The 27,920-nt window shown below is 43.8% G+C and overlaps 1 protein-coding gene across 8 annotated transcripts in view; it reads left to right on the forward strand.

Annotated features, from left to right (window-relative positions):
• The window catches only part of CTNNA2 (catenin alpha 2), a 653,992-nt gene that overhangs the window by 467,867 nt on the left and 158,205 nt on the right, over positions 1 to 27,920 (forward strand). For all 8 annotated transcript variants that reach the window (XM_081960368.1, XM_081960363.1, XM_081960364.1 and 5 more), the window contains exon 9: positions 17,544 to 17,696. In XM_081960368.1, the coding sequence (XP_081816494.1) occupies positions 17,544 to 17,696 (153 nt within the window). The remainder of the gene's footprint in view (positions 1 to 17,543; positions 17,697 to 27,920) is intronic.

Here is a 27,920-nt window from a genome sequence, read left to right on the forward strand (position 1 = left end):
GGTTCTTTGTAAAAATGTGGGTTTTTAGAATGATTTCTCAGTGCTTATAAGCTAAACGTTTTTAATCTGACTCAGGTGTCCCGCTGCCCATAATCCGCGAAATGGAACCTGTTCACTTGTGGGTGTCGCTTATTATTATTATTATTATAACTGCTAAATATTTGAAAGTGGTTTGTCATGGAAATGTATCAATCACGCAGGCTTTCAAACTAATCTTTCTGCCAATCCTGTTTTCGTAAAGAGGTTTGTATCTTTGGCTGTAGGAGACATAAAGCAACGACGCCTCCATTGCCTTACCAAAAATATCAGAGAAGCCATTACTACAGGCTTGTTACTAAGTGCTTTTTATGTGGTTCTTCCAGAGCTTAAATCATAAAACCACAGAGTATTTATTTATTTATGTGTTTATTTGTATCCCGCTTTTATTGTTTTTCACAAACGTATCCAACACACCTTCCTTTTTTATTTTATTTGTATCCTGTAAAAAATTATTTTTACAAATCTTAAGGTGGAAAATGTATCCAATCAACTTTCCGCTTCCTATTTTCCCCACGACAGGTCTGAGTTGAGTTGAGTTGAGTTGAGTTGGGCTGAGAGAGAAGGACTGGCCTAAAGTCACCCAGCTGGCTTTCATGCCTGAGGCAGGACTAGAACTCACCGTCTCCTAGTGGTTGACCCAAAGTCACCCAGCTGGCTTTCATGCCTGAGGCAGGACTAGAACTCACCGTCTCCTAGTGGTTGACCCAAAGTCACCCAGCTGGCTTTCATGCTTAAGGCAGGACTAGAACTCACCGTCTCCTAGTGGTTGACCCAAAGCCACCCAGCTGGCTTTCATGCCTGAGGCAGGACTAGAACTCACCGTTCCCCTGTGATTGTTCCAAAGTTATCCAGCCTGCTATTATATCTAAAGCAGCACTAGAATTCACAGGCTCCTGGTAATTTTTCCAAAGTCACCTAGCCAGCTTTTATGCCTAGGTGGGACCAGAACTCACAGGCTCCTGGTGATTGTTCCAAAGTCACCCAGCTAGGTTTCATGCCTAAGGCGGGACTAGAATTCACAGTCTCCCACTTTCTAGACTGGTGCCTTACTCACTAGACCACACTGATTGGAGACATTCACAGAGGGGCCTCTGGACCTCACGTTTGAGATCATCTTACCTGTAGATTTAGTAGAATAGAGACCTTACTTTGAGATGATGCTATGTAACAGAAGAACCTCTGTAAGATCTTCCTCAGAGGGCAAACGTGGTTCTTCCAAATTAATGTCCTAGGACCATGATGGAGAAACTATGGCACGCATGCTAGAGTTGGCATGCAGAGCCCTCCCTGTGGTCACGTGTGCCGTTGCCAGTTGCTCTTGTGGTTTTCGGCAGGCGTGCTGGTCTTCGCAGGAGCCAGAGTGCTGGAAAACGGCCCGATAAACGGCCTGAAAACAGCCTGAAAAATGGTCAATAAGCAGGCCGTTTTTTGGGCTGTTTATCGGCTGATTTTGGACCATTTCTCAGACTGAAAATGGCCCAGAAAACAGCCCAAACACCAGCCACAAAATGGGCCATTTTCTGGCCATATTCGGGCAAAAAATGGCCTGAAACGACCCTGAAAAACGACCTGAAAATGGCACCAAAAATGCCCTGAAAATGCCCCCCAAAACAGCAAAAAAAAAAAGTATGGGCACGCCAACCAGGTGGTCTTTAGATTTCCGGTGCTACGGCCTATGCGAAGACCAGCTGCCTGGTGCGCATGCACATCCCGGCAACCCAAAGTCCAGCTGCGCATGCTGGCCAGCTAGTCTTCAGGTTTCCGGCACTGCAGAGGCACGGGTGTCCCAGTTTGGGCACTTGATGCCGAAGAGGTTTGCCATCACTGTCCTGGGAGCTTCTTGAAGATGACGAACGCTTAGCTGGAAGAGTCATTTAGGCCATCTAGGAAAGGAGAATATTTATAGCTCAGGGTGACCTGCGGGGTCTTTAGTGTTCTCTGGGCTTGCTTGTCTTCTTGCAATCGTGATCCAAACTAGGTAGCCTCACCAGTGTTCGCAATCACAACTAGTACTGGTGATGTTACCTACAGGGCAGTGGTGAAATTATTGTTTTTTTATTACTGGTTCTGTGGCATGGCAGGGGAAGAAACCCCCATTCCCTCCCCACTCCAGGGGAAGGATACTGCAAAATCCCAAATCCCTCTCCACTCCAGGGGGAATCTCTGTTATCGGTTCTCCTGAACCTGCAAAATTTCACCCCTGCTACAGGGGTGGAATTCAGCCAGTTCGGACTGGTTCGGGTGAACCGGTAGCTCCGACGATCAGTTGGGGAGCGAACCGGTTCGCTCTGACGATTGGGTGGCCCTGCAGGCCCGTCCCTACAATTTACTTACCTATATCCTCTCAGCTGATTTGCACAGCAGAGTGGATTGCCGTGCCTCAGCCATGTTACAGAAGTAACATGGAAGGTAAGTTTTGTTAAAACTGTGCACACGCTCAAAGCATGCAATCCCCGAACTGTTTATTAAACCGGCAAGATCCCAACCCTGGTTACCTAGTTTGGGTAACAAAACATCTGCCAGAAAACGAGTAAGCTCAGGGACCACTAAGGTGTTTCCCCTCCCTTCTCAAGATCATCTACACAGCAATGGTGGGTTCCGGATCCTGTCGCAACTGGTACACTGCGATGGGGCCGGGCGTCTACCATGTTCAGACCTGCACACTCACCACCCGCGACGCTCCAGGTGCTTGATGGAGCGTCACGCAGGTGCCGTGTGCTCCATGCGCGTGCCAAAATGGCGGGTCAAATACAGATAAGGAATGCGGGCTGGTGGGTGGGACCTCTGAAGCACCGTACCGGAACTGTGCCTGCTGCTCCCAGGGCGTACCGGCCAGAACCCACTACTGCTACACAGGGATCTAAATTAAAACTCTCTCTGACGGATGCCGGCCCAGATGTCTTGAATGCGTTCAGTGAAGCAGAGTCAGCTACCTTCTCTCTTGATTTAATTGCCTCCTCTGTCAAACTGTTCTTACTGGGGTTTTCTTTTTTCATTTTTTTTTTGTCTAAGATTCACCCGAAAACCCTTCTTTCTATTTTTAAAATTCACCTGAAACCCTTCTTTCTATTTCTAAAAAATCCATTATTCCGAAGTGACAGAGAACAGGTCCTGACCTTCCCTCCACCATCATCTCAGAGAGCTGCGGGGACCTATTACCTCCCCTTTCACTCGTATTTTTCTCCACGCGAAACTTTTCCAATTCCCTCAACCTCTCATTAGATAGCTTAATGTTTAGTCCCCCATCCTCCTCACCGACCTTCTCCAAAGGCCGGTCACGTTAGGTCCATGACTAGCGGAAACGTCCGAAGCAGAGGAGGTCAAACGAAGATTACAAGCATAGAAATAAGACAAATGCAGGTAGGCCTCCACTTGCGGCTTCAAGCGAGGCCAGATTTTCCATCTGTAGAGCAGGATGTTAAGTGAGTTTTGCCCCCTTTTACGACCTTTCTGGACACAGTTGTTAAGTGAATGGCTGCCGTCGTGCAGTTAGTGACACGGTCATTAAGCGAATCTGCCTTTCCCCCTTGACTTTGCTTGCCAGAAGGTCGCAGAAGGGGATCACGCGATCCCTGGGACACTGCAGCGGTCATAAGTATGAGTTAGTTGACACGACTCTGAAGTTTGATTACACGACACAACAATCATAAGTGTGAAAAATGGTGATAAATCTTTGTTTTTTTCCCACTGATGTTGTAATTTTGGTCATTAAATGAAATATTGTAAGCCAAAGTCTACCTGTGCAAGTTTTAAAATGTATTTAGAGATATAAGAAAGGTGACAGTTTTTAGCTAGATATATATTTTTTTCCGTGTTGGAGTATGGATTTTGTCTTTTCGTTTTGGTTCCCTGGAGCCCTTTATGCTAAAATGTTTTATCCTTTAGTGGAAACTGAATCCTCCAGCTGAATCTCTGGATCTTGTCCTCCCTCCCGGCTGAAAATCCGGATTCATCCTCTCGTTGAAATTTGTCTTTCTGTTATTAAAGGACAGTTCGCTTATGAGCAAGCCCTTCTTTTTTAATATAAATTTTATTAAAAGTTTTAAAGAGGACCCAAAACCTAATGCAAACTCATACAGAATAAAGTGAGCAAAGAAAAGAGAAGAAAATGAAAAAAAAGCAACAAACCGAAGTGTAGAAAGAAAGGATAAAAAGCAATAGAAATGAGAAGTTTCCAATTTCTTTGGCAGCGAATGCAAATATGACTACACAACGTGCAAATTTACTCTATGGTTATAAAAAGAAAGCACGTATTTTTCTATTATCTGGCTGTTGTTGTTTTTTCGTATCACTGAAACTACATGACATAAATGTGGTTTTTTTTCCGGTCTCATACAAAAAGCCTATAAGGGATTTCCTATCAGCCATAAATGTAGATTTTTGTCTTTTCTCTAATGAAAGAAGTTAATTTATTCACCTCTACAAGATCTTCACCAAGAATTCCTCCATTGCGGATAGTGTTGAGGCCTTCCACTTTTAACACGTAAAAACAATTTCCATTTTCTAGTAGTCTGACCATTAGTCCCAAAAGAGAAAGATCTGGTGTTAATTGTACTTTGTTTTTTTAATCTTCTGAATTAATGCATGCATATGTATCCAAAACTTTGTGACTCTTTTTATACATCCAGAAAACATGATAAAATGTCCCTTCATTTTGTTCCCATTTTCCAGCAAGGATTTTATTCATTCTAAGGGATGCAGTGGCTCAGTGGCTAAGACACTGAGCTTGTCGATCCGAAAGGTCAGCAGCAGTTTGGTGGTTCGAATCCCTAGTGCCACATAACGGAGTGAGCTCCCATTACTTGCCCTAGCTTCTGTCAACCTAGCAGTTCGAAAGCACGTAAAAAAATGCAAGTAGAAAACATAGGGACCACCTTTGGTGGGAAGAGAACAGCGTTCCGTGCACCTTTGGCGTTTAGTCATGCTGGCCACATGACTACGGAGATGTCTTCGGACGGCACTGGCTCTTCGGCTTTGAAACGGAAATGATAGATAGATAGATAGATAGATAGATAGATAGATAGATAGATAGATAGATAGATAGATAGATAGATAGATAGATAGATAGATAGATAGATAGATAGATAGATAGAGATAGATAGATGATAGATGATAGATAGATAGATAGATAGATAGATAGATAGATAGATAGATAGATAGATAGATGATAGATAGATAGATAGATAGATAGATAGATAGATAGATAGATAGATGATAGATAGATAGATAGATAGATAGATAGATGATAGATAGATAGATAGATAGATAGATAGATAGATAGATAGATAGATAGATAGATAGATAGAACCAAGTAACACCCCCAATGAAAGAAGTCTTGAACTCCGAGGCTTGAAGTTCCTCAAAGTTCCATTTTATTAGAGATGTCATATTGGCACATCTGGGAAAACCCGAATCTGAAAGTTTCCAGGTTTTCCTGACCCAAATGAAAGTCCAAGGCCCTGCCCAGCACCCACATGTCCCATCTCATAGTCCAATCAGGCACCGTCCCAACTGGAGATGCCTCCCAGTCACGCCACTCCAGGTGCAGGGCAAGGTGTCCTTGACTCTCTGGAAAGGAATGTTATTTTGAGTTTATCTACCCCACGCCATATAATCCCCCCCTCCCAGTTTCCCACAGCAATAAATGTGGCAGGTCTGAAGGCCCAATGCAAAAGATGGCTTCCAGGCCTGACAAGGGCTTTCCCCCCCCCCTTACTTTTTTACAAAAGTCAATGATTGTAATGGAGCAGTTCCCTGGACAACCTCTGAGGCAAATAGTAAAATTACTCAGGGTAAATTACCAAAAGCTTTCTTTGATTTGATGGACGTAGGAAGATAATGGCGATTCGGTTTATTTAGCTGTAATAAATATGTGTTATTTAAAGCCCCAGCCTTTGATAATCTAATTTTACGGAACCAGTAAACAATCAGCTATTTTCCCTCTGCTAATCTCCTCGTTGACCTTTGTGGAAACGAAGGACTTGCGATTTAAGTCCCACCAAAGCGATGTTAATAAATAAGGTGGATTCTGCTTAGCAGGGCTGTAACCAATGTTCACAATGCATCCATAAGGACTTGAGCCTAGAGAGGGTCAATGTTTATATATTGCAACTACAAACGATAATCGTCAACTACAAACACCGTTTCAATAAACGTTCTCCGTTCCTGAGAATTTCTACTTGGGAAGAATAAGGGCGATAGGACTTGTCCATCATTCTTGAGAACAAGAGTAGATCCAACAGACTTCAGGCGGTTGGGTCAGCCGAGCTGACTTGATTCCACCACAAAATTAAGTCGGTTGCACACCGAACCTTCCAGTGTGATCCTTGCAGGCGACCGAGTCTGTTCTTGTAATATTTTCTAATATTACTTAATTAGATAATTAATATTAACATGTTTCTAATATGTTCTTCTAATATCCAATACAACTTACCTCCAGAAGTCGTAAATGCTCCAACACTGGAAGTTTTTAAGAAGAGATTGGATAACCATTTGTGTGAAATGGCGTAATGTTTCCTGCCTAAGCAGGGGATTGGACTAGAAGACCTCCAAGGTCCCTTCCAACTCTGTTATTCTATTCTATTCTTTCTACACTGTCCATATATCCATTGTTCATGTATGTCTTCATCCATTGTGTAGACCAGGGGCGTCAAACTCGATTTTATTGTGGCCCGCATCAGGGTTGTGTTTGACCTCGGGGAGGCTGGGATGGCTATGACCAGAGTTGGCGTGGCCTGCCCGATGTCATTCCTGTTGGGGGCGCCAGTGGCAGCCCGAATTTTCTGTCAGCGAAAACAGGCTCCCGAGCTACGTTTCTGGCTGGGATGGCCTCTGGCAACCCTCTGCCTGTGAAAACGGAGCTCCGTTTTCATTGACAGAGGATTGCGGGAGGCCGTCGCAGCCGGAAATGGAGCTCGGGAGTCTGTTTTCGCTGACAGAGGCACCTTGGGCTGGTCCCTTACTGTTTCCAGGGTGGTCCCATGGGCCACATCTAAGGACCCCGCGGACCAAATGTGGTCCATGAGCCTTGAGTTTGACACTCCTGGTGTAGACCATTGCATTTACCAAAACCAGGAAAAATGTCATAAAACGTGGTCATGGGATTATCAGAATTCCAAGTGAATTGTAAACGCAGGTTGGTGGCCGAACACCTCAAACACAATAATGTAACTGGGGGGGGGGGGGTTGCAGCTGTCGCAACTTTGCAACCAAACTATAAGAACTCCCAGGGAGCTCCATTGTAATTTTGAATGGTCGCTAAGCAATTGGTCATAAGTCAAGGACTACCGGAGTGTCTTTCCTCAGTCACACATTTTTCCAGGTTGGTGGTCTCCGAACTCCCTGACTTTCTTTCTGTTTGAAATTCCTGGGTCATTTTCTTGCTCTCTTCCACACTTTTTAAAAAATGTGCTGTATCCCTTTTCAAATGCAGTAACCAGAGCTTTACAAGTTCCCGAGATGCAGACGTATCTGAGATGATTTATAAGGCCTTGGTAAGGCCACACTTGGAATACGGCATTCAGTTCTGGTCTCCACGATGTAGAAAAGATGTGGAGACTCTAGAAAGAGTGCAGAGAAGAGCAACAAAGAGGATTAGGGGACTGGAGACTAAAACATATGAAGAACGGTTGCAGGAACTGGGTATGTTTAGCTTAAGAGAAAGAAGGACTAGGGGAGACATGATAGAAGTCTTCCAATATCTCAGGGGTTGCCACAAAGAAGAGGGAGTCAAGCTATTCTCCAAGGCACCTGAAGGTAGAACAAGAAGCAAAGGGTGGAAACTAATCAAGGAGAGAAGCAACTTAGAACTGAGGAGAAACTTCCTGACAATTAGAACAATTAATCAGTGGAACAGCTTGCCTCCAGAAGTTGTGAATGCCCCAACACTGGAAGTCTTTAAGAAGATGTTGGATAGCCATTTGTCTGAAACAGTATAGGTTTCCTGCCTAGGCAGGGGGTTGAACTAGAAGACCTCCAAGGTCCCTTCCAACTCTACTATTGTATTGTATTGTATGAGTAGGAGACCATTACGGTGTTGCTAGCTTAATTTTTCTACAATCTCTTTCTAATGATCTCTAGCGTGTCGATTGCCTTTTTTTTCATAGCGGCAACACGTAAAGGATATTCATTCTTCGCGGGAACAATTTGCTCGACTCCAAAATCTTCTTTTCTCTGTGTGTGTGTGTGTGTGTGTGTGTGTGTGTGTGTGTGTGTTTTAAAAGATATTGAAAAGCACAACTGTGGGGGTAAAGCAGAATATAGGATGAGTAAAAAGAAAAATGTTAAGCTGCGTAAAAGTAAATTATGCATGGAAAGTAACATTAGGCATATCAATATCCTTTTCTCTCGCTGATTATTTACAAGACCTCAGACCCCATTAGTGCATGCGTGATCCCAGCTCCCGTGTGCATTGCATTTCGCTTCATCAAATCAAAACTGCCAGTTTCAAGCGATTCTTTTATGGCGATCGTCATGGCTTTCTCTTTTCCCTGCCTTAAAAGTTCTGCTCCCAATTGCTCTAAAGTCCAGTTCAATCACGCTCAGCCTGACCGGTTTTCGGTTTTCTCATGCGAAGGAGGCGCAAAAGCCTCTCAGAGTATTTTCTTAGATTTAAGGGGAGAGAAATAAATCGCTTTCACTTTATAATGGTATTCAAGCAAATTATCTTGATATCCATAGTAATGACTTCAAGACATCGGAGGATTTTGTTGAGTCTCTCGCTGTGGTATTTCAATTGGGGATGAGGTTTTTTGGGATTGATCTCTCCATGTTTTTAGGTGCTCCTTCCCAACAGCCATCTAACCCATGTTTCATTACCCAACCAGGTAACGCCATCAGGGCTAGCACTCATCAGACGTGGTATTCAGCCGGTTCTCTCCGGTTCGGGTGAACCTGTAGCGGTGGCTGCGGGAAGCTCCGCCCACCCACCCTGACATAATGCGCGAACACTGTGCATGCGCAGAAGGCGGTGCGCATGTGCAGGCGCTGCATGTGAGCTCACATTTGTGAACCGGTAGGGAAGGTAAGTGAATCTCACCGCTGGCACTGATGGTGTTACCTAGTTTGGGTAATGAAACACCTGTAAGAAAACAAGGAAGCTCAGAGGGCCGCTTGTGTCAACCCTGAGCTTCAAATACTCTCCTTTATTAGCATCATCTAACCATCATCAAGAACCGTGGTGGCGCAGTGGTTAGAATGTGGGCTATTGCAGGCTAATTCTGCTGACTGCTGACTGCCAGCAGGCCAAGATCTGACCCGGAATCTCAAGATGGCAGCAATCAAAGCTATTCCCATTTTTAGTAGATTGTGTACATAAAGCACATAAAAAGTTAAGGGGAAATTCAGTCATAGCACCATTGCTGTCATCTTGACTTTTCCAAGCAGACCCCGGGGACACCCCTATCTATTTCCCAAATCTTTCCCCCTAAGAGCCTTTTTTAAAAAAATAAACCAGTTTATAGAGAATGGACTTGCTTTTCCAGTTACAAAGCTACGGGTAATATCGCCAAATGGTAAGGATATATATACACTAGCTGAATACCCGTGCTCCGCTACGAAACTCCGTGATCGGGCTTGATAAATTGACACGTACAGCTTGAAAATTAATGAGTAGTTACGATCGCCCTCTCCTGTCCCCTTCTCTTCCTCAGGCTGGCCCCATTGATCCTCTCCTATCCCCTTCTTTCCCTCAGGCATTCCCCACAGAGGCCTCTCTTATCTTATCCCCTTCACTCCCTCAGGCTCGCCCCAAGAGGCCTCTCCAATCTTATCCCCTTCTCTCCCTCAGGTTCACCCCAAGAGGCCTCTCCTATCTTATCCCTTTCTCTCCCTCAGGCTCGCCCCAAGAGGCCTCTCCTATCTTATCCCCTTCTCTCCCTCAGGCTCACCCCAAGAGGCCTCTCTTATCTTATCCCCTTCTCTCCCTCAGGCTCCTCTCCAAATTCCCAACCCGCAGGCCCGATGAGTCACGCACTGGCCACGCCCAAGTAGCAGTTGGAACAGAATTATTTTCCGGTCGGGAGAGGGAGTAGAACGTCTAACTCCTTAGCATCAGAGTGTGTTAATAATAATATAAGAAATACTAATGATCTGATGGTCATTTTAAAAAATCATTTCTTAGCGAGCGCCGAGAAGCCAAGAGGAATGTACGTGCCAAATTTCAAGTTTGTAGGCTTTACGATTCTGGAGATTCCATGATGTCATATGAGAGGCATCTTGCTTTTATATATATAGATTTAAAAAGAGGGCAGGACTGACGGAGGAAATACATTGTTAGATGTTTTTAAAAAGCCTCATTGGATATTAGATGGATGGAAACTAATGAAGAAGAGAACCAACCTGGAGCTGTAGAGAAATTTCCCGACACTTAGAACAATTAATCTATGGAATGGCTTGCTTCCAGAAATTGTGGTTGCTCCATCGCTGGAAGTTTTAAAGAGATTGGACAACAATTTGCCTGAAATCGTATAGGATCTACTGCTTGACCAGGGGGTTGGACTAGAAGACCTCCAAGGCTTCCAGCACGCACTACTGCCGGTTCGCTCGTGTGTGCTTCATGCGCGTGGGCTTGATGCATGCTGCTTACGCATGCACAGTGCAATTAAAATTGTTCTGCGCATGCGCAGAACTGAAAAACAAGATGGCGGCACCTAAAGCACCGCCCGGAGAACCGGTTTGGGGGTGTGGCAAGGCTGAGTTGCTGCCGGTTCCAATGACCCAGGCTGCCAAACCACTATCGGTTGGACCGAACCGGTCCGGACCAGTAGGAACCCACCACTGATCCGAGGTCCCTTCCAACTCTGTTATTCTGTAATTGTTAATGTTGATGAGGAGTTAGAGGTGATAACAATAGGCTTCTAGAATGCAAACCTCTCCCATTTCCATCCCAGTAGACCAGTGTTCCTCAACCTTGGCAACTTGAAGATGTCCGGACTTCAACTCCCAGAATTCCCCAGCCAGCATTCTGGGAGTTGACGTCTAGAGATCTTCAAGTTGCCAAGGTTGAGAAACACTGCACTAGACAAACATGGCCACTTGGAGATGCGTGGACTTCAGCTCCCAGAATTCCCACGGCTGGCTGGAGACTTCCGGGAGTCGAAGTCCCTACATCTTCGAATGTCTTTAAAAGGTCGGGGAAAAACTGCTTTAAGACTCCCCGAGCGTCTGCAAAACACCTCAGAATCAAATTTCGCAGCAAGATGCCAAGAATATGTGTCTGCAAACAGGTGAAAATCTATCTCCCCTGACACCTCCAGCTTCTATTTCCACCTCAAACAACCCCAAACCTCACCTCATACTACTGAAAAATCATCTGTTTTCTGATAATACGTTAGCGGCAGCCTGATTCCAGGCTGCAGAAGGCTTCAGGATGCCCGGCTTCTGTTTCCAAGAGAGGGAAGAGCTCCTGCAGCTGTCATTTATGGGTCTTTTAATCTGCATTGGGTGTTGATTAACCTTCTGTTATTTCCTTATTGAGCAAACATTCCCGTTCTGTCCAGGATCAGTGCTAGAGGGTGGGCTAAAACTCCCATGTTTTCAAACCAGAACGGATAACGCTCCCTGCGCAGCAAATCTGTTATGAACACGTAAGCCACGTATGGCCAGGACACACGTGGAAGATATGGATGATTCACAGGGTCTAAGGAGGGAAAGTTCTCCGTTTCCTCATCGGAAAAGTGGTGGGTGGGTTTTTCCTTCGTTTCAGCTCAAATTACTCATGTTCTCTATTTCTAAAGAGCTTCCTGGAGTTGCTGTCCCTACGACAGAGGGTGTTTTTCATAGGCAAAAGTGCTGTGGAAGGAACAAAGAGGTGTGTTTTTCATCAGATATTCTGTCATTTGCTCCTCAATATAACTACACCACCTGAATTCCTTCTGCATATGACATTTCCCTACGTCACAAGTTCCGGTTTGTTTGGAGATGATACGGATTATGAATTAATTATGCGCCATCGAGTTATCTGTGGAGATTCTCAATTATCCAGGTCACGGTTATCCCAAAAGGTGCTTTTTCCAAAAAGCAGCTGGACTTGGTCTGCTGGCAGCCAGCAGAGTCAGACAGTGGGGAGGTTGGGGAGGGACATGGGCCAGTCCTGGGGGCTGAGGAAAGCTCAGACGAGGGCTCTGCATTGGAGGCAGAGAGGGAGTTAGACAACAGTGAGGCAGAGGATCAGCTGGAGCCTGTTCCCAGTGTGGGCATGCGCAGAGCTGTCAGAAGACAAGAACAACTAAGAAAACAGGGTCAACTTGGGAGTAAAGCCACACCTTGGAGGTGATTGGCCCCTCCCATAAGAAACAAAAGAGGAGCAAATGGGGAGGGGGCTTTTGCAGGAAACAATTCATTCCTTCGGTCGTTTCAAGAGTGGAAAGTTCTGTTTGTGGCTATAAGAGATTCTGTGCCAAGTGTTGCCTTGCCCTGCGGTTGGAAACTAGTTATTTGGCAGCTCTCCAAGCGAGATAAGATTCGTGTTGATGAATATTCCTTTGAAAGACTGTTTGCTAAGCCTTGCTGACTGTGAATGAAATGAATTCACAGTCCTGTAAATAAAAGGGGTTTTGCCAGGATCAAGACTTGCTTTCTAAAGAAGCCTAGGTCAGAACAAGACTGTCTTGGATTTTTTTCCCCTTGAAAATGTTTCGCTTCTCATCCAAGAAGCCTCATCTTCGTCTCATCGAGAACTGAAGAAGCTTCTATGATGAGAAGCGAAATGTTTTCAAGCGGGGGGAAAAAACCCAAGAAAGTTGAGTTGCCTTTTGGAAAAAGCAGTTCAGGGAGTGCTGAAGTCCTCCTCATCAAGGAGTTGTTGAGTCCTAGAGTTCACATAGATAGATATTTCTCCGTGAAATCTGTCCCCAATCTAGTCCTTCAAGATTATCCCCATCACCACTGGGACTGAGTCCTCCACCTTGTTGTTAGTTCTCCATGTCTGTTTCCTTCCGTCTTTCCCAGCATCATCTTCTCCACATGGCTGGGACTCTGTTTAAGATATCCAGAAGAAAATCATTTGATCACTTGGTCATTTGTGCCTGGAGTTGAGAATTCTGGATGGGCTTGTTCAGTAATCCATGTGTCTCTTTTCTTAGCCTTCCATGCTTTTCTCAGGAGTCTTCTTCAATACCAACGTTTTTATTTTATTTTATTTTTAAAAAGCACCACTTCCTCAGCTTTTGCACCTATTTGTTCTGACCGAGGCTTCCCAAGAGCATGAAGCAAACTCCTTGTCCCAACAAAAACCTCTTTTATTAATTGACCATGAATTCTGCTCATTCACATCCAGCAAAGTCTTTCAAGGGAGGATTTACAGTCACAGACCTTATCTGGCTTGGAGAGCTGCCAGGCTGATATCTGCAAAACTTGGCAAGGAGTCTCAGAGAGTCATGAACCAATGAAGCGAACTAATGACCTCCTGCAAACTCCACTCCCCTTTCGCTCCTCTTTTATTTCCTCTGGGAGGGACCATTCATCGTCTACCTGTGACCTTACTCCCAAGTCGCCCCTTGTTCTTTAGCTGCTCCCTTTGTCTGGCAACTCTGCTCACGCGCACACTGGGAACAGGCTCCAGCTGTTCTTCTGCCTCACTGATGTCTGACTCCGAAGGCAGCTGATAACTGTCAGACGGCCCTGGCCTCCTCTCTGCCTCCTATGCATAGCCCTCATCAGAGCCTTCCCCAGACTCCAGGACTGGCCCAGGTTCCTTCCCAACCTCCTCACTGTCTGAATCTGCTGCCATCTCACTGGCAAGCCACAACACTATTCATCCATTGTGGGCATCAAAATGTCCTTCCATTTCCATACATAAAGTAGTCTTGCTGCTTTTAACATATATAACATTAACATTCCAATTCCCCCCCCCCTCCCCAGTTCTTTTTCCATTAACCCGAAAAGAAAAGTCTTTGGTTTTCTCTTTATATTCACTAAGAATTTTCAGTTTTAAGATATCTATCCTACTCCAATATTTCTTTGCTTTATCACACGTCCACCATTAGCAGAGATGACTAAACTGACTTTTTTGATCAAAGAAATATGTGTGTATGTATGAATGTATGTACGCATGTATCTATGTATATAAATACTTTTGATTCTACTTGGAAAACAGTTTCTGGACGTTGTGCTTCAGGTGGGAAAAAATGAAACTTTGATTTTGGGTTTTAGATAGATTTGTTTGGATAACTTATAGTATTAGGTAAAAGTAAAAAAGTTGAGGTTTGATGTCAGTGCCTTATTTCTACTGCACCAAAGGCAATCAGAATTTAATGCCTCCCCCCCCCCTTTTCTCCACCTCACTTTCCCTTTCCCTATTTTTCCTATTTACTTTAGTATTTTTTTTTTGTATGCTATATTATAAACCAGGGGTGTCCAAACTTGGGAACTTTAAGACTTGCTGGCTGGGGAATTCTGGGAGTTGAAGTCCACAAGTCTTAAAGTTCCCAAGTTTGGACACCCCTGTTATAAACTAATGCAAATTGTTTAAAAGGGGGGGGGGGAGGCACCACTTCCTAAAACAAAAATTGTGACGGCCAATTGTGAAGACTCTACAGGAGCACATTTAACAAGATTAAACTAATTATTGATAATCAATCAATCATCCCCAACCATGCCCTCCAGATACCTGGGGCTCCGGCTTCCAGACCTGAAGTCAACATAAGCAAATATCAATAAAGGAGAATATGTATAGCTCACTGGTAAAGCGATTTTTAGGTTACTTTTCCCCTTGGGCGAATCAGAGGCCCATGGATCCTGCCCAGGTGGATAGGAGGATCTGTTTTAAGGCAACTAGATCCCATCCCTTCCCCACCAACACTTTTAAGGCAGGGAGTTTCTCAGATTTAATCCCTAACAGTTGTTTGCTTTGATGGATGGCCCTCATTGGGTAAAATAGAGCTGGTACCTTTGACTATCTTATCCAAGGAGACAATTAATACTCCCTTGACATGCTGGTGTGCAAGCTATTAGAAAGAACACCCATCACGGTTAACAAATGATTTCGCCAGGCCTTCCCTTCTGGATTGTGGTGGACGGATTGTGAAATTTTGGATCTATTCCGTTGCATATGTAAAAAAATATATTAAATTTAATATAATAATTGTTAAATGCGAAATATTTCTTTGCATTAGACTTCAGCGTAAATTTAAAAACAAAAAAAAAATTCCCACGGTGAAGATGGATTTCGTTTAGCAAAGACACGAGAGGCGGTGGTGTAATTTGTAAAACAAACAAACAAACAAGAATCTGCAATTTAGTTGCCTCTTTTTTTAAAAAAAAATCTGTGTAATGCAGTTGACTGATTCCAGCTGCATGCTAGAAATAGGATTCAAAAGATATATTTTTTAAAAAAATGTGTGGCGTGTAATTAACATTTTATGACATTAAAAAGCCCGACTGAAGTTTAGTTTTGACCTTAAAAGAAGTCTTAAGAGTCATACCTTCATCAAAATACTTTCTGTAGCAACCCGTTGTTTGTTTTTTCTTATACATCCCCTTGACTTCCTTCCTTCCTTCCTTTTCTGCTCTAACTTCCTTCCTTCTTGCCTCCACTCCCTTTCTTCCCTCCCTCTCTTCTTTCCTCCTCCCTCCCTTCCTTTTCTGCTTTAACTTTCTTTCTTCCTTCTTTCCTCCTCTCCCTCACTCTCTTTCTTCCCTCCCTCCTTTCCTCCTTCCTTTCTTCCTTCCCTATCCTTTCTTCCTCCCTCTGTCTTTCCTTCCTTTCCTCCTCTCCCTCCCTTCTTTCCTTCCTTCCTTCCTTCCTTCCTTCCTTCCTTCCTTCCTTCCTTCTTTCCTCCTCTCCCTCCCTTTCCTTCCCTCCTTCCTCATCCCATCCTTCGTCCCTTCTTTCCTCTCTCTCTCCCCTTCCTTACTTCCTCCCTCCCTCCCTCTTTTTCTCACTTTCTCTTTTGGCTTGTTTTATGCTGCTTAGTCCATTTCATCCTTGGCCGGGGGGGGGGGGGGGGGAAGCAACGGAAAGTAATCTAATGGGCATTGCCAATCACTGCTTGCATGGATCCCATCTTCGTGTTTCCATTTTGTTCTTTGTAATTCACCCTGGGAATTCAGGCAGGAGGTCACTGAGACAGGGGAGTCCCTTTTCCCCCTGCTTTCGTATGTACTACAAAGCACTGGCCCTCTTACAGCAGCATAGAAGAAACTCACCACAATTGTCCAGGCAAAGTTTTTTTTTTCCAAGACACCCAATTTTGCATCCCAAAAAAGAAAGAAAATGTTTGCCACTTTCTACAAGCAGCTGCTTCAATTGTTATATATATATATGTGTGTATGTTGTATTTGTGCTGATAAATAAGCTCCCTCCCACATTTGGGCATACCAGGGGTTGTAACACAAATACACACACACACACACACACACACACACACACACACACACATATATTTAGGTAGCCCTTCCAAAGGATTCAGGATAGGAAGTTCTTGACTAATATGATGTGTCATTCATGATAGTTTAGTGAATAATATTTTACCAACACCGGTCTTTGAGGATAATTCAGGTTTTCTCTGCCAGTTCAAACAATCTACAGCAAAATATATTTACCATCGGTGGCTGTTAAGTGCTTTGTTTGTTTTACCTGGGTAATTTATCCTGTGAGTAGATTGCACAAAGCTGAATGAATGAATGGGGATTTAAGAGAGAGAGAGAGAGATGTTTTTCAGTCGAAGGAATTCTGCTTCCCTTGACTACCCAGAAGGACCTTAATTGTTGCTTTAAAGAAAAGTATTTCAGTGTATTCCTTTATTCTTATTTCTGTTTCTCAGAAGACAAAAATACAGGCAGTGTATACAGTTCATTTAGTGACAGTTCAAACTGATTCCATTTCCCTGAAAATAAAACCTTCCCGGATAATAAGCCCAATTGGGTTTTTGAGTGCATGCATTAAAATAAGCCCTCCCAAAAAATAAGCCCTCCCAAAAGTCCTCCCTGAAAAAATTGCAACACAGCAGCAGCCATGAGCTTCCTGCTCCTCAAAAATAAGGCCAAGCGCTTATTTCGGGGGGGGGGGGGTGTCAAAAGAAAATAAGACCCAGTTCTTATTTTCGGGGAAACTCAGTAACAGCTCTGAAAAAAGTGATTTATGGCTATTTTCACACTTACGACCGTTGTAGCACTCCAGCACAAGTGATCAAAATTCAGATGCTTGACAACTGACATGTACTTATGACGGATTCAGTATCCTTTTGCGACCTTCTGACAAGCAAAGTCAATGGGGGGGAGCCAGATTCACTTAACAACTGTGTGACTAACTTAATGACCGTGGAGGTTCACTTAACCACGGTGGCAAGAAAGGTCCTAAAACGGAGCAAAGTTTATTGTCTCCCTTAGCAACAGAAATGTTGGGGAAACGTGGTGGTAAGTCGAGGACTACCTGCACCAACAAAAGACTCCAAAGTAGTTCTTATACAGTAGTAAAGTTAGTCCTTTGAGTAATGAAGCTGGCTGGTTGTAAGCTCTCTCCAGATACAAGGGAACCCACCTTCCATTTTTCTGCTTTTCCACAGTTGCGGAAAGCAGTTATGGATCACATATCGGACTCGTTCCTGGAGACCAACGTCCCACTCCTGGTTCTCATCGAAGCGGCGAAGAGCGGCAACGAGAAAGAAGTGAAAGAATACGCGCAAGTGTTCCGTGAACATGCCAACAAGTTGGTGGAGGTAAGTGTCACGTTCCGGCGTTCAGCAAGGAGTTGAGGCAATGACGGTTAACTGAAAACTTTTATCCAAACAAGCCGTAACATCCGGGACAGAGTGACAAAGAGGATAACAAGCCTTTAAATGGCTTTCACTCCGCCCTCACGGTTCCACCCTCTGGGCCCCGCCCCCTATATCCACCCACCCCTCACGCATTGTCCTTCCGTTAATGATGTTGCAGCTGCCCGTCCTCTCGGACAGGCCACGGAGGCTTCGGGCGCTCTATGCACCCTCCCTCACCCGTCCGACCCTTGCCAGTCTCCGCACAACAGCTGTTCTTGACGGCCATAGTCCATCCGGCCCTTAGCAGGCTTCATAGCAGCGGGGGAACATGTCAGGGCTGCCTTGCAGTCCGGTAGGGTCCCAGCGGCACATAGCTCCACTGCGCGGCTCAGTTGTGCAGCGCGCAGGGTGATGGTGGGGTGTTGGCAGGCTGCCGGCAGGTGTGGCTTCTGGTGGGGGTTGCTGCGGGCGTGGTTGCACTTCCCAGCTGACGACTCACAATCCATATCCAAATGGCAGCCACGACGACTCAAGGGCTGACATGCGGCCCCCCTACCACCAGGGCGATATCTGGAAGGCAAAGGATACCATTAGCTGAACTTTTTCTCGATATCTGGTTGGACCTCCCTACATGCCCAAGCAAATAGTTCTTTTGGAGACACAGACGATGAACGCTGCAGTAAATAAAGGTGTTGTTTTTTTTACGCTTTATGATTAACTCAAGAAAAACAGACTGAAAAGCATGGCATAACAAAGCACATATGTACTAAGCAAGACGATAATCAGGCCTCTTGGAAGTTGCCAGGAGTCTCGACGCGGCAAGTTTTAGATGCTAGGTTAAGTGCAGGGCCCACCCGGAGGCTCGCGGGAGGGTGAAAACCAGGCCTCCCGGAGGCTCCAGAAAGCTGGAAATGGGGCCGTTTCCAGCCTCCGGGGAGCCTCTGTAGCCCGGGGGGGGGGCAAAAACTCCCCCACCTCCCACTCCGCTGTGGTGCAGGAGGCCAACTAGGCCACGCCCACCTAGCAACCGAGCAGAGAAGTCGTTGCTAAAACTTTTGAAGTCCACCCCTGCAAATGACATCATGGCATTATGACCTTTAAAGCGCTCCATGGCTTAGGCCCAGGGTACCTGCGAGACCACCTACTGCCACTAGTAGCCTCCCACCGTCCAGTACGATCCCACAGAGTTGGCCTCCTCAGGGTGCCGTCGGCCAGGCAGTGTCGGCTGGTGACCCCCAGGGGGAGAGCCTTCTCTGTGGGAGCGCCTTCCCTCTGGAATGAGCTGCCCCCGGAGCTTCGCATAATCCCCGACCTCCGGTCCTTCCGACGTGCCCTAAAAAGTTGGCTTTTCCAGCAAGCCGGCCTGGCCTGTTAATTTTAACTTATTTTTAAATGTATTGTCCTATAAATTTGGTTTGGTTTTTTGGGATATGTATTTAATTTCTTTTTTAACTTTTGGGATGTGTGTTTTTTAATGTTGTACGCCGCCCTGAGTCCTTTGGGAGAAGGGCGGCATATAAATCCAATAAAAACAAACAAAACAAACAAAACAAATGTGTATCCCGGAAACAAAGTTGCAAATTAAGAAATTACAGTGGGTGGGTCGCGTGGCATCCCGTATTCTCCTTCTACTACACAGCGCAGGAATGTTTTGCCGTTGTTAACAACGAGCGGCTGACGATCGTTGTCAGATCTTACTTGGCGATAAGCCACTCATTAGACAACAGCATCAGAGATAAGCTGCCAAGTCTACCTAATTAGCTAATGGAATAAAAAAAGAAGAAGAAAATAAAATCAATATCAGTCCATTGTCCATATAGCTGGATGGAAACAGCATTCAAGTGTACTATGAAACAAAGGATAAAGCATCTTGGTAGACCAAGATGGAAACTACTTATCTTGGCATCTCCTTCAAATAAGAGGATGACGACAAGAAAAGGGAGAGAAGGAATCTTTTAATATTAATGTGTTGAGGCCAAAATAGTCATAAAGCTGCCTTCATTACGTCCTTCATCCAAATAGCCCATTACCTGAGATCTTACCTAGAAATTGATTTTAATTGTGACCCCACCAAGATTGGCGATAACAGAATAACAGAGTCGAAAGGGACCTTGGGCCAGATCTCCCAGCCTCTCCCAACTGATCACAGAATAACAAAATAACAGGGTTGGAAGGGACCTTGGAGGTCTTCTAGTCCAACCCCCTGCGCAAACAGGGAACCCTACACAAATGGTTATCCAACATCTTCTTAAAAGCTTCCAGGGTTGAAGAATTCACAACCTCTGGAGACAAGCTTAACTGTTCTAACTCTCAGGAAATTTCTCCTTAGTTCTAAGTTGCTTCTCTCCTTGATTAGTTTCCACCCATTGCTTCTTGTCCTGCCCTCAGGTGCTTTGGAGAATAGCTTGACTCCCTCTTCTTTGGGGCAACCCCTGAGATATTGGAAGATGCTATCATGTCTCCCCTAGTTTTTCCCCCCAATTAAACTACACATACCCAATTCCTGCATCTGTTCTTCGTATGTTTCAGCCTTCTCCTAAGAATTTGCAAGAATTTTAGCTTCCAAATCATATCCGCGGTCCATTCTTGACCACTCAGGCCAAGGCAGGAACATCTTAAATCCGAAGTCAACTTTTTCAGGAGTAATAGAACATAGATCCTTTATGTTACCGGATTCCACCAAAACTGCCTTTATACAACTTGCATTCTTAAGTTATTGAAAAATAAATAAGTTCCTATATCTTGAGATGGGAAACAAGTGAGAGGAAAATTTGGATTCCTTCCTCCCTCCCTCCCTCCCTCCCTCCCTTTCTCCTCTCCTTCATTTTGGAATCATACAGTGAGAGAGAATTTTATAATTGTACTTATATTTGCTACAAAGGAAAATTGGAAATACCTTCTTTCTATTCTTTGGTACTCTTTCTTTCTCTCTCTCCTTCCTTTTTTCTTTTGTTCCTTGTTTCTTTGCTTGTTTGTTTCTTCATTAAAGTTATTTGCCCCTATGTTGCCATGGGCTAGAGTGGACAGCTTACAACAATACAAGGGGAGGGATGATAAAAAATGTAAACATAACAATAGGCAAAGGAGTTATGCTGGGACATACACACACAGCCTTTTAGATAGATAGATAGATAGATAGATAGATAGATAGATAGATAGATAGATAGATAGATAGATAGATAGATAGATAGATAGATGATAGATAGATAGATGATAGATAGATAGATAGATAGATAGATAGATAGATAGATAGATAGATAGATAGATAGATAGATAGATAGATGATAGATATATTTGTTAGTTGAGCCTACAACATTACATCTGGATATCCTGTATTTGGAGCAAATGCAGGCTATTGACAGGACTTCATGGATGTGGTGGAGTAATAACTCAGTTTACAATTGTGGCTTTGGGATAGTTTCAGCTTATTCACAGGCAGGAGATGAGAAACTTTGATTAGGCCCTTGGAGGTCTCATATCCATTGCATGTTTTATTCAAAATTATTGACAGTGGAAACATGGATGTTATGAATTGTCATGGCGAGAGGGACTGTTCCTCTTCTGATGTTAAGTTACTTTGAGTTGCTCACCAGCTGCATTTTCCACCAGCCGATCGGCTTTTAAAAATACTTTTCATGTTCTCTCCCACTTCCTTCCAAGCACTTTAAAACTCAGTTGCAATGAGACAGTGAGACAAATGCCTTCTTAAAGCCAATCTAAGCCATGTGCAGATCCTCCTCCTCCTCTTCCTCCTCCCCCCTCCTCTTCTTCTTCTCTTCTACTATTCACAACATTTTATATTTTACAGTTCTTCTTTCTCCTCTTCCTCTTTCTTCTTCTACTTCTCCTTTCTTCTCCTCCTCCTTTTCCTCCTGTTCCTCTTCCTCTTTTCCCTTACTCTTCTTCTTTTTCTTCTTCTTCCTCCCCCTCCCCCTCCTCCTTCTTTTCCTTCTTCTTCTTCTTCCTCCTCTTCCTCTTCTCCCTTCCTCCTCCTCCTCTTCTTCTTCTTCCTCCTTCTCCTCCTCCTCCTCCTCCTCCTTTTCCTCCTTATTCTCCTCCTCCTCCTCCCCCTTCTCTTCTTCTTCTTCTCTTCTACTATTTGCAACATTTTATGTTTTACAGTTCTTCCTCCTCCTCCTTTTCTCCTCCTCCTTTTCCTCTCCTCCTCTTCCTCCCCTTCCTGCTCCATTTCATCCTCCTCCTTCTCCTCCACCTCCTCCCTCTTAACTCTTACTCTCCTCCTCTCCCCTTCTCCTCCCTCTCTCTCTCTCCTTCGCTTCTCCTCCCTTCTCTTTCTCCCTCTCCTTCTCTCCGTTCCTTTCTCCCTCCTCTCTCCTCTTTCCAAAGCAATTAACTCCCGTGATGGATGAGAGACAGATGGAGAGAGAAATCCTATGAGTTTCGCCTCATAACTGTCAGGAAACAAACGCACTGTTGGCCACCAGCACTGCTGGGGATCCCACCTGTGAAACCCTCTGTTGCAATTGCCACCTGTGAACCTGATCTGCTCCTAGTTCAGTCCTAACAGACACTCGCGGCGTCCAAGATGAAGCTTCCCGTAGACATCAACGGCTCCCTGCTTCGGTTGAGGCAGATGTTCCCTGAGGACATGGTGGGTCTTTGGGCCACCATCTGTTTTTCTTCTCTCAAGGTTTCGGGAGACGTCCGAAAGGATCCCTTGCCTGCAGAACGGGCCCTGGCTGGTGGCACGTAGAGGAAGCCTATATTTCAGCGTGATTAAAATTTGATATACTGCAGCGAATCAATAAAATCACAGTGCAAGAAAGGCATTGGCAGCCGATCACGTAAAAGAAGAAAGCTCCCATTTCTGCTTAATGGCCTCTTCGTCTCTTGGACTCACAGGAGCCTTTCGCTAAGCTCCTCTTGTTTACTCAGATGTTGTTTTAGCAATAGATTGCTTCTGGTTTTGTCAGGGAAGGACAAAATTTGTCGTCCTCTTTGTTTTCCTCTTCTTCCTCCTCCTCTTCTTCCTCTTCTTCCTTTTCCTTCTTCTCCTCCTCTTTCTCCACTTTTTCATCCTCACCCTCCTCCACTTTTTCATCCTTCTTTTCCTCCTTCTGCTGTTCATCTTTCTCTTCCTCCTCCTCCTTCTCTACTTTTTCATCCTGCCTTTTCCTCCTCCTCTTTTCCTCTTCCTTCTCTTCCTCTTTCTCCTCCACTTTTTCATCCTTCTCTTCTTCTTTCTCCTTCTATTCCTCCTCCATTTCCTCCTTCTCTTCTTTCTTCTCCTCTTTCTTCTTCACTTTTTCATCCTTCTCTTCCTACTGCTTCTCCTCCTTCACTTTTTTATCCTTCTTTTTCTCTTCCTCCTTTTCCTTCTCTTCCTCTTCCCCTTCTCTTTCCCCTCCTCGTCCTCCTCCTCCTCCATGATGCCTTCTTCTTTATGACCACAGTCTGGTATATCCTTCCTGTGCTTCTCCAATCCTTCAGAAGAATTCATTTCAATGAAGTGAGCAATCAATTAATCACGTGTTGGAGAAGAATCCATTAGGTTTACTAAACTTTATGATGTTTACTAAAAACCAAAGTCTTCCAGTTAGAAATTAGTTTTTGGCCTTTCCTCCCATCCCAAGTCCTCCTCTTTTGTCCATGAAGTACCTCTTTCCTTGATCAAAAGTTCCTCCTTAATTTTATGAATAGGGTAACTGGCAGTTGGTTAGGAAACATGGAATTTCCTATAGGGTTAATGAAATTATAGGGCTGTTGTCCGATTCTACACCTCGTTGTAGCCTGCCAGTGGCCAATAGAGCTGGCAGCAGAGTCGGACAGTGAGGAGGTTGGGGAGGAACATGGGCCAGTCCTGGAGTCTGGGGAGGGCTCTGCATCGGAGGCAGAGAGGGGGACAGAGCCGTCTGATAGTTATCAGCTGCCTTCAGAGTCAGACATCAGTGAGGCAGAAGAACAGATGGAACCTGTTCCCAATGAGTGCATGCACAGAGTTGCCAGATGAAGGGAACAGCTAAAGAACAGGGGTCCACTTAGGAGTAAGGCAATTATCAGCTGCCTTTGGAGCTAGATAGCAGTGAGGCAGAGGAACAACTGGAGCCTGTTCCCACTGTGCGCATGTGCAGAGCTGCTAGAAGAAAAGAACAGTTAAGAAATCACGGTCAACTTGGGAGTAAAGGCACAGGTGGATGATGAATGGCCCCTCCCATAGGAAATAAAAGGAGAGTGGACTTTTTCAGGAAATAATTCGTTCGTTCGTTCGTTTCAGGAGTATGAAGATCTGTCCGTGAATCTCAGAGACTCTGTGCCAAGTCTTTCCTTGCACAGGACTGTGTTTGGAAAATATTTACATGGCAGCTTTCCAAGCCTGATAAGGTCTGTGGTCATAAATTCACCTTTGAAAGTCTTGTTTGCCAGGCCTTTGCTGAATGTGAATGAAAGGAATTCACCTTCGTTTAATAAAAGGGTATTTGCCGGGACCAGGAATCTGCTTCGTGCTTTTTGGCCTTTCCTCCTTCTTTTGTTGACTGCCTTCGTCTTTGGGAAGGGACACGAACGTACAATTGTTTGTTAGGTTGCCTTTGGAGCATTTTCGTAAACAGCAGAAAAAGACGGAAGCTTCCCTTCCCCACAAATGGTCTTCTGGAAGCTTCCTCCCACTTCTTCTGCCTCGAATAGAGGTGCCAGACAACCCTGGCAATTTATGGAAATCCATTTTGTCTCTCTCGACCGCCCCGGGGTGAGTTTGCTAAAGAGAAAAATGGCACGGGGTTGTGATAGTGTGATTGTAGGGAGGTCATTTGTCATGGTGTCTGTTGAAGGGGAGGCACCAATCTGGACTCTCTGAATGGACGAGGTGAAGGAACTCGGATGTCGAAAAAAGAGTTTCCTCGTTACTTCTGATCGAAAATAAACTGGAATGTAACTTTCGCAAAGGCCGTGAGTTTATCACCGTATCTGTGCAGCAGTTTGGGAGAGAAGGAAAAGTTTTGGAGTATTTTTTTTTTTGCTTTTATTTGAAGCTTTCTACTTGACACACGCTCATGCCATTTGTATACCGTAATTTTCGGAGTATAAGACGCACTGGAGTATAAGACGGCCATTTTTGCAAAGGGGGCAGGTTTTGGGAGGCAAAGAAATGCTGTATTCAGTGTATAAGACGCACCCAGATTTTCACCCTCTTTTTTGAGGGAAAAAGGTGTGTCTTATACTCTGAAAAATATGGTATATGAGGCATTTTCCCATGGTTTTTTACCATCTCTTCTGTCCCTCTCCGATGTAGTACCTAAACTGGGCTGTATTTTTGTTTTTTTTTCAAAATGAGCATCTTCGTGAAAAGGCTTCACCCCCTTCGTGTGGAGGGGGAACTTCACGGATCCTCCTTTTGTTTTTTCTTCTTTTCACCCTTCGAAGATCATGCTGTTCCACGCAGACGAACTGCCATCAACAAGCACATATAGTTAAACAACGTTTACATGCCATTCAAAAGAGGCCAAAAGCTGAAAGAGCACAATACCTCCTAATTAGCAGTCGACAACCGGAGAAGAGGAGATTAATAGTAAAAAACAAAAAAATACCCTAATGAAGGAATTACCAATTTAGTAACCAACAGCCTAATCAAGGAACCACCAAAATATTCCCACCAATACTGACAGGGCAAGTTGCTTGTCTATAAAGAGAGAGCAAAACCCAACTCCTCTCTAGCACCCATGATGTTATTTAGTTGGGTAATGAAATGTCTGCCAGAAAACAAGCAACCTCAGAAAGGCCAGGGAGCCCTCATAATCCTCCGCCTCCCTTTCTCCATTCCCCAAACTCCATTCCATTCTAGCACTGATGATGTTACATAGTTGGGTAATGAAACATCCGCAGGAAGACAACAGGGCTCCAGAGAGTACCAAGGACCGCACAGTCCTCTCTCTCCTTCCCTTGCTCCTCCTCCTTTTTCCTCCCTTCTGAAACCCGCCACTCCCTGCTAGCACTGATGATGTTGCCCAGTCGGGTAAAGAAACGTCTGTAACATAACAACCAAGCCGAGGTGAGCAAGGACCCTCGTTGGAATATTCTCTTCTATCGGTATAATTGATGGTCCCACAAAGGGCTAAAAGGTGATCTGAGGCACATTCCCATCTTTTGAATTCTTGAGAAAGTCGACTTCCAACTGCAGCCTCGAAAGTCTCTCAGATCCATTTCTTTTATTGATTTTATGCCCATCCTGACTTTATCTGAACCGCGTGAACATTCACTTGTCTAAACGAATGAATAGATTTGGGTGTCAGTCCAAGTCCTGTCGCTGACGTTCATCAGGGCAAGGAAGCCGAATCGTATCTCGGAGGGAGCGATGGAGCTTCGGCTGCATAATGGGATCGGCTGATGGAACAAGGCTTGCGAAATGTGTTCTTCCCCAAACTGTCCCACCCAATCTAGAGCTGGTTTGGGATGGTTTAGGGTGTTGTGTTTTTTTTTTTTGTACATTCTTCAAGTGTTGGGCCGCACATGCCCTAAATGGAATGAAACCTGGTTTCTCTATTGTTCTATGGGAATGGAACCCAAAGTTGTGATCTGAAGTAGAATCTATCTATCTATCCATCCATCCATCCATCCATCCATCCATCCATCTATCTATTATCTATCTATCTATCCATCCATCCATCCATCCATCCATCCATCCATCTATTATCTATCTATAATCACTCTGTATCTATATCTATCTATCTATCCATCCATCCATCCATCCATCCATCCATCCATCCATCTATCTATTATCTATCTATCATCACTCTGAATCTATCTATCTATCTATCTATCTATCTATCTATCTATCTATCTATCTATCTATCTATCTATCTATCCATCCATCCATCCATCCATCCATCTATCTATTATCTATCTATCTATCTATCCATCCATCCATCCATCCATCCATCCATCCATCCATCTATTATCTATCTATAATCACTCTGTATCTATATCTATCTATCCATCCATCCATCCATCCATCCATCTATCTATTATCTATCTATCATCACTCTGTATCTATCTATCTATCTATCTATCTATCTATCTATCTTCATCATCATCATCATCTATCTTATCTATCTATCCATCCATCCATCCATCCATCCATCCATCCATCCATCCATCTATCTATTATCTATCTATCATCACTCTGTATCTATCTATCTATCTATCTATCTATCTATCTATCTATCTTCATCATCATCATCTATCATATCTATCTATCTATCTATCTATCTATCTATCTATCTATCTATCCATCCATCCATCCATCCATCCATCCATCCATCCATCTATCTATTATCTATCTATCATCACTCTGTACTGTATCTATCTATCATCTATCTATCTATCTATCTATCTATCTATCTATCTATCTATCTATCATCTATCTATCTATCTATCTATCTATCTATCTATCATCATCATCTATCATATCTATCTATCTATCTATCTATCTATCTATCTATCTATCATCATCATCTATCATATCTATCTATCTATCCATCCATCCATCCATCCATCCATCCATCTATCTATTATCTATCTATCATCACTCTGTACTCTATCTATCTATCTATCTATCTATCTATCATCATCATCATCATCTATCATCTCTATCTATCTATCTATCTATCTATCTATCTATCTATCTATCTATCTATCATCTATCTATCTATCTATCATCATCATCTATCATATCTATCTATCTATCTATCTATCTATCATCTATCTATCTATCTATCTATCTATCTATCTATCTATCTATCATCTCTCTGTATCTATCTATCTATCTATCATCATCATCTATCATATCTATCTATCTATCTATCCATCCATCCATCCATCCATCCATCCATCCATCTATCTATTATCTATCTATCATCACTCTGTACTGTATCTATCTATCTATCTATCTATCTATCTATCTATCTATCATCATCATCATCTATCATCTCTATCTATCTATCATCTATCTATCTATCTATCTATCTATCATCATCATCTATCATATCTATCTATCTATCTATCTATCTATCTATCTATCTATCTATCATCTATCTATCTATCTATCATCTCTCTGTATCTATCTATCTATCTATCTATCTATCTATCTATCTATCTATCTATCTATCATCTATCTATCTATCTATCTATCTATCTATCTATCTATCTATCTATCATCTATCTATTTATTGT

The sequence above is a fragment of the Natrix helvetica genome (assembly GCF_964273705.1).
Source record: "Natrix helvetica genome assembly, chromosome: 7".
NCBI classification, from domain to species: domain Eukaryota; kingdom Metazoa; phylum Chordata; class Lepidosauria; order Squamata; family Natricidae; genus Natrix; species Natrix helvetica.